The sequence below is a fragment of the Podospora anserina genome, chromosome 6, assembly GCF_000226545.1.
Source record: "Podospora anserina S mat+ genomic DNA chromosome 6, supercontig 4".
Lineage (NCBI taxonomy): Eukaryota > Fungi > Ascomycota > Sordariomycetes > Sordariales > Podosporaceae > Podospora > Podospora anserina.
This window is the reverse complement of record NW_003613579.1, coordinates 191,184-204,224: the sequence shown is the minus strand read 5'-3', so window position 1 is coordinate 204,224 and position 13,041 is coordinate 191,184. Positions and strand designations below refer to the sequence as shown.

Genomic DNA, 13,041 nt, shown 5'->3' with positions numbered 1-13,041 from the left:
CGAACTTCTCATGACTTCATCAACATGGTTTGTTTGAAGAAGCAATAATGATGACGATGGACAGAGGGTACCTACCAAGCATAAAGACGTAACTCTGCTGTGGGGGAAGGGAGCTTTGGCAATAAAAACAATTGAGCGACCCGACTTTTTGAATTGGCACCTGCAGTCTCAACACCTGCACCTGCACCTGCACCCCCCACCTTCCCGGAAGACCACAACACAACCAAGCAACTACTGAACTGCGACCTCTTGCAACATCAAACAACAACTCAATTCCCTCTTTTTCTACACCTCAACCCAAAGTCGACTTTCCGCCACCGCCAAAATGTCCGACACCCGCAACGTTTGCATCACCGCCGTCGACGGCCAAACCGGCTTCCTCATCGCCGAGCTCCTCCTCAAAGAAGAGCGCTTCAAGAAGCAAATCACCAGCCTCAGCGGCCTCTCCCTCGACCCGACCTCGGCCAAGGCCAAAGAGCTCGAGTCGCTCGGTGCCCTCATCGTGCCCCACAACCCCGGCCGCGAGCGCGAGATGGTCAATGCCCTCAAGAAGATCGGCTGCGACACCATCTGCCTGATCCCTCCCGCGAAGGAGGACAAGTTTGACATTTGCGTCGAGCTGACCAATGCGGCCAAGAAGGCGGGTGTTCAGAATGTGCTGTTGATTAGTGCTGCTGGGTGCGATTATGCCGAGAGGGACAAGCAGCCGAGACTGAGGGAGTTTATTGATTTGGAGGCTTTGGTGCTGGCTGAGAAGGGTAATGCGGATGTTGCCTTGGGACATTCGCCTTGTGTTATTCGGTGAGTTTCTTCAACACCGTGGATGTCAAGATCTGCAACTGACAGGACTATTTTAGTGCTGGTTTCTACGCCGAAAACATCCTCTTGTACGCCCAGCAAGCCCAGAGCGAGGGCGTCCTTCCTCTACCCATTGGCGAGAACCACAAGTTTGCTCCTGTTGCCCTCGGTGACATTGCGCACGTCGCTGCCCATGTTCTCTCCGGAAAGGGCCCTCACGGCTTTGACGACAAGCACCGCGGTCAGATGATGGTCATCACTGGACCTATGCTCTGCGCTGGAAAGGAGCTTGCCGAGTCGGCCAGCAAGGCTTTGGGTCAGACGATGGAGTTTGAGAATATCTCTGAGTATGTTTCTTTTGGCTTTTTCCCGTTCTCACGTGCGGCAACTAACACTCTTTCAGGCGTGAGGCGAAGAGAATCCTCAAGAACCAAGCCACCATCGACGACTCCGAGAAGGAGTACCTCCTCGAGTACTACAGCCTGGTGCGTGAGGGCAAGACCAACTACATCGCCACGACTGCTTTCCACGATGTCACGGGCGAGCACCCCACCGAGCCGGACGAGTTCTTCCGCCTGTATGCTGGCGAACTGCGTCCCAAGAAGAAGGTGAAGCACAATGGTGCTTAAATAATGAACCATGTACTGCCTCGGATTGGTTGGAGTTTAGGATCTGAATTTATGGATTGGGATTCTTTTGTCTAGGCGTTCATGGGTTGGGGGAGGAGCAACGGTACTCAAATATGCTGCCATGAAGCGGCACGATAGTGTTTTGATATGTGGGAGCTTCCCCGCTTAGCTGTGTGTATAACCTTGGCTCTGCAGGTTAAGCGTTCAGATATCGGATGAATGCTGAAAATAGCATCTGGCACAATACACTTTCATCTACCACATGAGGTCATGCTCTCTATGCAGTAAGCTTTGTTTGACTGACAGAGTAGGCTGGCAATCTATCGAGCCCGGCTCTCGGCACAGTTTAACCGGTTGTTTACAGCAGAGCTCTATCGTTCACCCTTGGCTGCGGTAACCAATGGGGATTTTTTATTTTGGCGAGGAGAGCGGGAGGTGTCTATCGGCTTCCATCTGATGTTGATGCTCGCTGGGAATGGAGCACCAATAGCCCGGATTGATGAGGTCTGCCATGGTAGCATCAGACGGGGAGTTTCTGCATCACTGGTATTGACACCCACCATATTGATCACATGCCAGATAGCAGAGATTGACCGGGCAGATGGTGTTGCGGTAGATGCAGGGAATGGGCCGGTAATCTCAAAGTCTTCTCAACAGTGGGGGTACACTCAGCGGTATATCAACATGGCTCTCGCTGCTCCTTCCCTGGCCCTGCTCACCTTGACTTTTTGCTTAGGCATCGCGGGCTCCTCACAGAGATAAAATGCTCCTACTCTACCACTACCTCCTCTGCCTCCTCACCCTCCGCCACCATGGCCTCGTCAAAGCCCAAACAGTAGCAAAGACCTACACAGGCTGGGACTGGTACATCCCCCCTCCTTGTTCCCCTTCCCTATCCCACCACTTTCTAACCACAACCAGCTGCAAACCCATCTGCGCCAGCACCAACAACCGCCCCTCCCTCCTCACCACCCGCGGCGCCGTCCGCGTCTGCAACAGATCCAACCAGCCCCTCCCCACCACCGCCGGCGTCTCAGCCGTGACGGGCTGCCAGCCCGGCGTAAACACCAACACCGCCGCCTACCTCTGCGACACGTACCAGCCCATTCCCATCTCCAACGACCTCTCCTACGGCTTTGCGATCCAGGTCCAGGACAGTCAAGCAGCTGACCATCCTAATTGCTGTAAATGCTATCAATTGCGGTGGTTGACTGGGGCGGCAGCGAATAAAACGATGATTGTACAAGTTGTTACACCTGGGGGTGCGGGGGGGGATGTCAAAAGGGGGGACATGATTATTTTGACTCCGGGAGGGGGGGTAGGGCCGCTGGGGCAGGGGGGGTGTAATGGGATGTATGGGGGGGGTTACAACTGGGGGGGTGCACAGGGGGGGGTGAGGAATAGGCAGGAGTGTGAGAGGTTGCCGGGGGGGTTGTGGGGGGGTTGTTATTGGAGGTGGAATTGGGCTGGGGGGGTGGTGAATGGGTGGGATGTGGTTTATCATCAGGTTGAGTGTCCGGGGCGGTTGGTGGGGATTTCGGGGTGTGTGGCTTGAGCCTTCTGGGGAGAGTGTCATGTCTGGATTGCTTGGAGGGGTGGGCTTTTGGTGAGGGATTGGTGATCAAGAAATGAGTCAGTTGTGCTGAGGCAAACTGCATTATATGGTTTGGATGTTTGTGGTGGAGTCATCAGTCATAAGGTAGCTGTGAATTTGGTGATCTCTAAAAACTCTTCAGGACCTCGTGGTTTAGCTCTGGGCCATTGTTGTGGTAAACTCAAAAGAATAGGTCACATGCCAGAGCGAGTTCAAAACTGGTGAAACCTACTTCATTCAGTTATCCGTAGGTAGGCGGTAGCAACGCCCTGAAAGCACAGTCGGGTGTTCATCGCTCGCCCTTTCTCACACCAGGAAACAGACATATACATGCTTCTTCCTTCTTGTCGCCTCAAGCAGACATCTTCCAAAAGTCACAATGCGGCTCCATGCGGATGACAAAAACAAAGGCCTTGACAACAATACACTTCAAAGTCAAGACGCCAACAGCACAGAGGCTAACATTGCAAAGACTGCTGACACCGGAGCGGAAGTCAGCGGGCAGACTGAGATCCTAATGACTGATGACACCAAGGCAGAGGCCAGCGAGGATATTGACATCCCAATGGCTGATGACTCCAAAGCTGCAGTCAGCGACGATGAGTTTAGCGACTATGAGCTCATCGACTGTGAGTCCGGCGAGGAGGCCAACGGGGACGAGGACGAGGAAATACGTAAATTCCTCTGTGAGCATGCTCCCCAGGTGAGGAAGGCGCTAGATGATGCCGCTAGACGCTACGGACCTATCATCCGGGCTCAGATAGCGGAGGACAAGGCAAAGAAAGCGGCAGATAAGGCCGCAAAGGTGCAACAGGCTGAGAAGGAGCGTAGGGCTAGGTTTACGCCGGATGAGATCGCCAAGCGGAGGAGGAAAAATGAAAAGGAGAGGGCGAGGAGGAAAAAGAACAGGGCGTTGCTTGTTGCGAAGGAGGAGGCCGAGATGAAGGAGAGGAAGGACAAAATACTTCAAAAGATCAAACAGCGGAACTTGCAGGAGGGGGAGGAGCCGGATGTTGAGTTTATTCTGGAGTAGCCCAAATAGCAGGGACATTGGCCAAGACCTGGCCCGTCATGTTCTTGGTCAACATTGCGATGGTTTTACACTCTTTGAATCTTCTTTTGCAGCACGATTGAATTCACCGCTTTGGCATAAAGCATAACAAATAGCCCGTTACTCCTTCTTCCACTCCTCAAACTCCTCCTCCAAATGCTTCTTCAGCTGCGTAAACTTATTCCCAAAGTCCTTCCCGCACCTCCAGCATTTGAAATCCTCGCTCAGATTCCCGTTCTGGAACCCCACATCCCTCCTGACGTCGTCATCTGCCAGTGGATAATCCACCAAGGGAATAAAAAACTCGGTGTTGAAACTATTGTAGTGCTTCTTGTGCTTCACCTTGGGCGAGTGCATGTCCTTGCTGATGATGTGAACATGCAGATGATCCATGCTCGGGTGTGCGTGCATCCCGACCTTGATTTCTTTGAGATAATCCCGTCCTGGGGGTCGGTTGGCGTAGTCTGTTGCTTCTAGACGAGGCTTGTTTGAGACTGAAAAAGAACCGAGCAATCTTTCTAGCTCGGCTGCGGCGAGTTTGGCTGCCGAAGCGGCTTCTTCTCGTACGATGGCCAGAAAGGCAGGGTCGGCGAAAGCTTCATTAGGACGGAGGAGGTAGTGTTTTTCTGAGCGAGGTAGAAGAAGGAGATGGACGGTGGCTTTTGGGAACGAGTCCTTGATGAGGACTGTGTTGGGAGTTACCCGGAGGATTTGGCTGCCAAAGGAGGAGGGGTTGTTGATGTACTGAACTAAGGCGCCGCGCCAGCGGGCGGCTTTGTCTTTTGGACGCTTTTCGGGTTCTGGTGAGGCCGGGGCCTTTCTCTTCGGGGCCATGAGTTCGGCAAATGCATTCTTTGGCTTTGACGAGGCCGATGATGGCTCGTCGTCGTGTTCTGATGAGTTTGCCCCAGTGGGGTGGTCAACGATGTCGTCAATATCTTCTGCTTGCTCGGCCATTGTGAAAGAAATGCACTCAATTTGCAGTTTTGAAGTTCCGTGAAATCGACGATGGTGGGTGTCTTGTTTTTTTGAGTGTTGGTGATGAGGTGGTCGTCATTGACGTCGCCGGATGACTCGACTGACAGCAGCCGACAGCAGAGGTGGCGACAGCTGGCAGCAGCTGTCCAGGGGAAACACCATGTGTAAGTGAAGATATTCGGAGGTGATGGGACGCAACGCAACTATGTTACGAGGCCAAGGTAGCATGAAAGGCCGTAGTGAGCTTGGAAGCGAACAACACGAGCACTGGGCGGAAACTGTTCATGAGATCGCACCTTCCCAGTTGCATCCATCCCATAATAGTGGGCAGCTTCTCACGCACCTCCCGGCTGTGTCTGCCAAAGCTTGGACTCACACGCGAGTTTGCAGACTGCTCACCCATGTGTCATCCCAAAGTCAACATGCTACTTGAACAGACGAGATTCCCATCGCCAATGACATGGGACAATCACCCGCTTCTCTCCTCCATCTTTTCAAGTCCTTCCTTCAACTTCGCCTTGTCTTCGATCGTAAAACTGTGTTGCCGCGACCACCACTCCGGTCAACAACTCCTGTTCTTTCGTTCATTGTCCATTGTTACACCTCGTGGTTTGGTAGCTAAAAGACATCTGCTTGTCAACGAGGTATGCAGGAAAAGGAGTTTTTGGTCTAACGGTGGCTCAACGGGCACCAGTGCCGTCGTCCACTTTTTAATGGCTCATGGTGCAATCGTCGCTAACACATCCATCACATTTGCGTGGATTCCGATGAATCTTCAGGTAGAGTTACTTCGGGGCTCAGCATCCCTTGTCGAGTTGGTTCTGCTGCTGCCACGAGCAGCGATGTGAGGTGCAAGGCATTGTAATGATGATGACAGCCCTCCTATTTTCTTTTCGAGGTCTGTGTGGCTGCTGTGTGGCTGTCCGGCTTTCTAATTGATCTCAAATAGCACCCTCATCATCATACGAGGCTGACCTTTCCAAGCAGACAGATGGCGGTGTTAACCCAGGGAAACCTTGCAATATACAGCTTTCCAATATCTCCGCGGGAGATAGCTGCAACTGGTCCAGGCATAGTCTTGTCTGAACATCACGCTCGACCAGACTAATTGACATCATTTGTCCATGCAGGCTTCTTGTCCCAAGGAAATAATTGGAGACCCTTGTTGCGTCGAGGTTCCGAACCGCTGCAACAAATTGCTCGCATCTTCCCATCTTGAGAAAAGCGGACAAACTACACCAGGCACAGACCAAAAATAGACGTCCGAAGTTGATAACTCCAAACGACGGGGAATGACCCGGCACCTTGCCGTCGCGAAGCCTCTAACTTCCAAGAACATGGCTCAGTCTGCGTCGCAGCTTTTTGGAACTAGCACCACAACCGTGTCACACTCCCGTAATGGCGATCATCTCAAGTCCGCCGTTGAGATCGTAAGAAAGCCGCCCCGTCGGGGCGTGACTCGAATTGGCGCGAAACGGCGTCTGTCGTTAGACGTTAGACGTTGTGCCCAATGGCCCGGATGGGTGACATCTGACAGATAAAATGTCCAATATCCCCCCCACAGCTGGGATGATGGGATCACATCAGCCTCTCGAGTTTCTTTGCCTCCCCAGCGAGGTCAAGTTCCTACCAAGACAAGAACTCGGTCAATACTCGGCAAAGATCATCATCCCAGTATAGCAACGATACCTCGCCATTATGAAGTCCTCACCAATGATACTAGGGGCCCTCGCTTGGGCCTCGCTATCCACCATCACACTCGCCAACGACGGCCACTCACCACCAATACTTTCGCGATACAAAAGGTCTTCCTGCTCTGCCCTCGCCGCCGCTGAACTTACGGTTGACACCCCCTTGGGTACCGTTATCGGCACAACATACCCTGATACGCCCTGTGTCCGCCGATTCCTCTCCATCCCCTTCGCCCAACCCCCAGTGGGATCTCTCCGCTTTCTCCCTCCTGAACCTCTCTCCGCCCTCCCCTCCTCCCCATACAGAGCAACTCAATTCGGTCCCTCATGCATGCAGTTTCTCATGGAAGACCCACCAACCATCTTCACACAGTTCGTCAACCAGTACAACCTGCAAGGACTCAACATGACCTCTCCCTTTCTCTCCGAAGACTGCCTCTCTCTCAGTGTCTACGCCCCACCAGTTCGGGCTTGGGGCCAAAAGCTCCCAGTGATAATCTTCATTCACGGCGGTGCCTTCATGGCAGGCGGCCAAGACGTCCCCTATCAAATTCCCGCCAACTGGGTCCAAGATTCACAAGAGCATATTGTAGTCACCTTCAACTACCGCTTGAACATCTTCGGCTTCCCCAACGCCGCAGCTTTTGCCGGGGACAGCACCAAGCAAAACCCCGGCTTGCTCGACCAAAAGCTGGCCATCCAATGGGTCAAAGACTACATCAGCTACTTTGGCGGAGACCCAGAGAGAATCACCCTTTGGGGGCAGTCAGCCGGTGCTATCTCTGCGGCTTGGTACCAATACGCAGCTTTTGACCCTTCATTCCCCCAGGTTTCGGCCGTCATCATGGACTCTGGGACAGAGATCTTCCCGCTTGCTCGGGCGAGCACAGAGGACGTCAAGCACGGAAACTTTACCGCCGTCGCGACCGAAGTCGGTTGTGGGGGGTTGTCACCTCAGGAGGAGTTGGAATGCATGCAAACCGCCGATGCGGAGCATATTGAGGCGTTCTTGCAGGAGAACATGGAGGAGCTCATGAGCGGGAAGCCGTTCATCTACTTTACATCCGTGGTGGACAACAGAACCGTGTTTGGGAACTACACGGACAGGGCGATCAAGAAGGAGATTTTGGATGTGGTGAGTTAAACTCGACTAAAGAGACAGAGGTGGGGGGGCGGTAACTGACAAGAGGGAAAAAAACAGCCGACAATCATCGGAACAAACGCGAACGACGGCATCCCCTTTGTCCCACTCACCGCAGAGGGAGTCAACTCCACCATCGAAGCCCTCACTACGGCAGTCTTCTTCTTTTGTCCCGCCGTGCAGGCCAGCGCGCTGCGGATCATGGCCGGCGTGCCCGTCTACCGATATCTTTACACGGGCAACTTTAGCAATGTCTCACCTGAGGCGTTTATGGGAGCTTATCACTCGGCTGAGCTGCCTCTGATTTTCGGCACTGACTCCCTGTTCCGAGGCCTGTCGACGCCGGAAGAGGAGGCCGTCAGTGAAGCGATGCAGGACGCTTGGGTGGCGCTTGCGAAGGGAGGGCAGGCTGGACTCGAAGCGACAGGGTGGCCGAGGTATAATCTTGACACGAGACTGGTGAGGGAGTTTGGGCAGTTTGAGAATGGGACGACGACCGAGGACGGGAGGGTGCCGCTGTCGAGTGTGGTGAGGGATGTCAGTTTGAAGAGTATGGAGGAGATGTGCCCACCTATCTTGGATGCGTGGCTTGTGTGAGGAACGAAGGCGGGAGATATCGTTGTATGCTGTCACGAAGACTACGAGTATGGACATGGACTATTGATGTCTCGGATCGGGACGCGCATGATGGAAGGAATGATTCATGATTATGAATGAGCGCTTACGGGGGTTAGCTCTGAGGTGTAGGAGGGAGTTCTGGAAGCTGCCAGGCTTTTGGTCTAGAGTGATCTCCCATAGGAAATTGATGACCCTTATCTTTTGGTCTTCTCCATCAACGTCCGGCGTAATCTCAACTAAGCACGTTCTGTTTTCGTTGTCTTACCCAAAGGATGCAGCTTGTTTACGAGGTACGAAATACCTATCGACCGTTGCCCATGCCGTCATGCTGTGTGAGGAATCTGCATGTGAAAACACCCGTGCCTTGCATCCCCCACGTTGAGGCAGGTCATGGAGTTGAGTGTGAGTTCTGGGACAGGAATGAGACTGTTTCGTCTCATCAAGCTGCTGAAAAAACAAACTTTGTTTCCTTCAAGCATCCTGCCTGTTTAAGCAAAGACAGAACAGCCAGCCAGCCCTGTCGAGAGAAGATCGTTGGAAGCTTCTCCTCTGTTTCCCCCTGTCAACTTGGCGTTATCCCCGCGCCGCTTTCCATCTCACCCACCATTCAAGTCCGAACACCACCAGCACCAGGCCCCCTGCCCCAACGCTGACCGCAACACCACCACAGACTTGCTTGCGCCGTTCGTTCCATACGCGAGGCTCTTCATGCAGAGATCCCATAGTGTAACCACTCGTTCCTTGGCGTACATTCCAGCCCGAGCATCTTGGGAATTCTTCTCAGGAACCGCTGCAGGCGGCAGGCCGTACGGTGTTAAAGGGGGTCAACATCACATGGTGATGGACAATGTGTATTGTCGGGTGGCGGGATGAAAAGAGATACGCTACACACCGTCTTGGTATCTCCTAGTGCTGCGGCTGATCTACAGTACTTGATATTGGAATCAAAATGTCCATTCCCGGCGAGGAAGGGGGCGCCCAAGATGAGATGACAGGCACAGACAAGACAAGACAAGCCCACCGCCGCACCGAAGCTTTTCTGTTAGCCCGTGACACAGCATTCCCACTGTTGGGCAGCACAGCTTACCCCAGAAAACCGCCATTGGGCCGTGGGGAAATGAGGGGCAGCTCGTTGGTGTAGCGCCCGCTGTCGAACGACAAGCAAGCCCGTCAAAAAAAAAAAGCCACTCACCTGCAGCCGTCGTTGTGGATACGAACTCGGAGAAAGAGTCGCGAATAGCAACACCAATCCTTCCCACAACGGCAAACTCGGTGAAAGTCGGCAAGAAAAAAAACAACCTACATGATGCCAAGATATATACACCTAGCTCCCCCGCCCAATATTGGTACTGTACACGAATCCGGAAGGACCCTGACGCCGCAACGTCGTCTCCCCAGGCCCCCCCGCGATGTGACATTGGCACCGCTGGGCTGAATTGATCGCTCGGACTGGTCAGCCGGACCACAGATTGCGGATCGCAGGGTTTCTCTGTAATGTACTGATTGTGGAGCACTTGGACCATTTGAGCAGGCATCATGCAAAAAGGCTGCCTCGTTGGCAGCTCAGCTCCAGGAGCTATCACGGCTTTGGGCCCTGGTGATGCATGCTGCCAAGGAGTGCCGCCTCTGGACCTTTTGCAACACTCGCCGGGGACGGGAGCCTGGTGATTTTGGGCCCCATGGGTACAGCGAAGAGGGATCCGACCTTCCGGGGTGCCTGGTGAAGGGTATAAGAATGAGCCGGATCCGCACCAACTTGTCGGGAAGGATTCACCAGACAGGTCTGTTAAAGTCGTCGACAACATGTTGAACCTCAAGACCATCTCGGCGGGCCTCGTTGCCGGAGCCGCCTTCGCCTCGGCTCAGTGCACCATCCCTACTACGCCCCTCTCCGACGACATCCCCTCTCACTTCCGGATCCAGGTCCAAAATGCTAGCCGGCCTGAAGTGCACAACAAGTACATGAACCTGTTCGAGGCTGGTGGTGGTGACCAGCATTTGTTCATCGGGCCAGTTGGCGAGCCCACATACGACTTCACGCTGGTGGATGGTGTCGTGTTCAACGTTCGGAAGAACATTCGTCTCGTCATTGGCGGAGAGGTGAGCTCTTGATTCCTGTCTCGTTGTTCCCAGACATGACTAACAACTGCCCACACAGTGGTCCGAAATCGATCACACCACCAAGCTGTTCTCGACTGCCCGTCCGGATCCTGACGCCATCTTCCAACCCACATATGCTTGCAACCCGGACACCGGCCTCCTTCAGGTCGAGCTGAGGTTCGTTCAGTGGGAGGGTGAGCCTCTTGGTGGTCACATCTGTGTCCGCCACTCCTTCGACGGCTCTCACGAGTTCCGTTATGACCCGCCCGGCAACACTCGTAAGCTTTCTCCCTACCCAATCTTCGGAACCGTTTCCCTAACAAATGCCTTGTAGTCATCGACGTCAACAGAGAGTGCATCAAGGTAACCTTGGTCGTCCTCCCCACCCTCGACGGCCCAAGCACAACCTTTTCCACCGTGACAGCCAGCTCGACCTCGTCCTCCTCTTCCGTCGTGCCTCCTTCCTCGTCCTCGACCTCGACCTCGACCAGCACCAGCACCTCCACCGCCCCCACCTCCACCTCCACCTCCGGAGTTCTCCCCTACACCGACATGACCTCCCTCGGTTGGCGCTACATCGGCTGCGCCCCGGAGGAGCGCTGGACTACTGACGGCTCATTCCGCACACTGTCCGGTGCGCTGTTGGGGTCCGACACCATGACCAACGAGGCTTGCATGGCCTTCTGCGGCGCCAATGGTTGGGCGTATGCTGGTACCGAGTGGAGGCGCGAGTGCTGGTGCGGAAACAGCTATGCGCCGACCAGACAGCCTCTGACGACGCTTGTCAGTTTGGCCAAGTGTGATTACAGGTGCAGTGGTGACAGCGGCCAGTTCTGCGGTGGTGATGCTTGGTTGAGCCTGTATGCCAAGTGCCCTACTGGTGGGCCTTGCGAGAATGCTGTTTTCACATAAGTCTGTCTGGCAGAGATCGTGGGGGAGGTAATGAAGGGATCTAGTGATGGATGTAATACAGTGTGTTAATTATACCAAATAACATCACAGTCCCGTGAAGGGCTTTCGTTGACGCATGTCGACTGATCGTGATCGGTATTCTATGTCAATTCTGGCGACGATGTTCGATTTGGAAAATCCAGAAGGTGCCATGGATCCAAGCTCGAGGCAACTTGAAGCTTCAACAAGGGATTGCCCAAGTTTCCAACATTTGCAGCAAAAGGACGTGTTGATCTCGATATTTGGAATTGCGTCTGGGGAATTGTCTTAAAATAGTATCTGATTTGAGATCGCTCGCCACGTGCTTCTCCGGCGCCATCGCTGTCGTGCAGTTGCGCAATGATGAGGAATCAACCAATATTCTGCCGGTCTTCTGGAATTGTCTCGGGGAACAAGGGCTTACCGTAACGTCAGCAATTGGACACTACAATTGGCTCGCTTAGGTCTCAAGCCTTCACTTACCGTAAGATCGCGTAATTCACCTCCTTCGCGTCATCGCCAAGATCGGCCACCAACATCGAGAACCTCCTAAAGCTCGGTGACAAATCCCTCTCTTACATCATCACTCATTGACGGCCGGCAAGCAGTCCAAACTTGCAGCCAATTCCACAGCCATCCACACACCTTTTCTTTGAAACCAGGCTTGTGACTCTCTGTAACTTGGCTGTCGGAGTAATTCGTTCCAATAACAAAAAAGCCGTTATAAGCCTCCCCCCCCCAGCCACATCCCACCCCGCACCTTTTGTTGAAGATGTCATTCCGACTCCTCGCCCGCCCAGCTACCACCACAGCTTTCCGATCCGCTCTCCGAACAACAACAAGAACATCGTCACCATTACCATCACTGCGCCCTGCGTTCCCTCAAACAACCCCAACATCCTCCGTCACTAAACCAAGAGCCTTCACAACCACAACCCCCAAAATGACGGTCCACATCTTCGAAACAGCCGGCCAGTTCAAGGAGGCCGTCGCCGCCCACCCCGTCGTCGTCGTCGACGCCTTCGCTACCTGGTGTGGCCCGTGCAAGGCCATCGCGCCCCAGATCGCAAAGTACGTCCTCTCACCACATCACGCCCTGCTTTCAAGGTTCTTTTTCTTTTGTCTACTACATCACTCCCGATGTCCCAAGCAAAATACTAACAGGCTTTGTGTCAAACAAACAGGTGGGCCGAGGACCCCGAGTTCAAGGACAAGATCTACTTTTGCAAGTTCGACGTCGACCACCTCCCCGAACTCGCTCAGGAGCTCGGCATCCGCGCCATGCCCACCTTCATCTTCTACAAGGACGGCGACCGCGTCGACGAGCTCATGGGCGCCAACCCCCCCGCGCTACTGAACCTGCTTAGGAAGTACCTCGGTGGGAGCGGTGCTGGTGCTAGCAGTGGTGGGGAGCACCCTGAGCCTCCTTCGCTTTAAAGACGAGGGATGCGGAAAAGGGAAGGGGATAGAGCGGAGGGAAGAATAAATACCCAGCTTGCATGCAGATAAGA

The 13,041-nt window shown here is 53.9% G+C and overlaps 5 protein-coding genes across 5 annotated transcripts; 4 read left to right on the top strand and 1 right to left on the bottom strand.

Moving 5' to 3' along the window:
• Window positions 1-325: 325 nt before the first annotated feature.
• Window positions 326-1,427, top strand: PODANS_6_8780 (uncharacterized protein; the record flags this gene model as incomplete). The annotated part of the gene is made up of 3 exons (XM_003437235.1): window positions 326-801; window positions 858-1,145; window positions 1,202-1,427. 3 exons carry the CDS (start codon window positions 326-328, stop codon window positions 1,425-1,427), a joined length of 990 nt encoding a protein of 329 aa, XP_003437283.1.
• A 2,765-nt stretch (window positions 1,428-4,192) lies between these two features.
• On the bottom strand, window positions 4,193-5,029 carry PODANS_6_8770 (uncharacterized protein; the record flags this gene model as incomplete). The annotated part of the gene is made up of 1 exon (XM_003437234.1): window positions 4,193-5,029. The coding sequence occupies one exon, from the start codon at window positions 5,027-5,029 to the stop codon at window positions 4,193-4,195; it is 837 nt and encodes a 278-aa protein (XP_003437282.1).
• A 1,719-nt stretch (window positions 5,030-6,748) lies between these two features.
• PODANS_6_8760 (uncharacterized protein) lies at window positions 6,749-8,479 on the top strand (the record flags this gene model as incomplete). Its single annotated transcript, XM_003437233.1, has 2 exons — window positions 6,749-7,876; window positions 7,943-8,479. The coding sequence occupies 2 exons, from the start codon at window positions 6,749-6,751 to the stop codon at window positions 8,477-8,479; spliced, it is 1,665 nt and encodes a 554-aa protein (XP_003437281.1).
• Window positions 8,480-10,303: 1,824 nt separating this feature from the next.
• On the top strand, window positions 10,304-11,512 carry PODANS_6_8750 (uncharacterized protein; the record flags this gene model as incomplete). The annotated part of the gene is made up of 3 exons (XM_003437232.1): window positions 10,304-10,600; window positions 10,659-10,878; window positions 10,935-11,512. The coding sequence occupies 3 exons, from the start codon at window positions 10,304-10,306 to the stop codon at window positions 11,510-11,512; spliced, it is 1,095 nt and encodes a 364-aa protein (XP_003437280.1).
• A 961-nt stretch (window positions 11,513-12,473) lies between these two features.
• On the top strand, window positions 12,474-12,967 carry PODANS_6_8740 (uncharacterized protein; the record flags this gene model as incomplete). Its single annotated transcript, XM_003437231.1, has 2 exons — window positions 12,474-12,601; window positions 12,715-12,967. The coding sequence occupies 2 exons, from the start codon at window positions 12,474-12,476 to the stop codon at window positions 12,965-12,967; spliced, it is 381 nt and encodes a 126-aa protein (XP_003437279.1).
• Window positions 12,968-13,041: the final 74 nt, after the last annotated feature.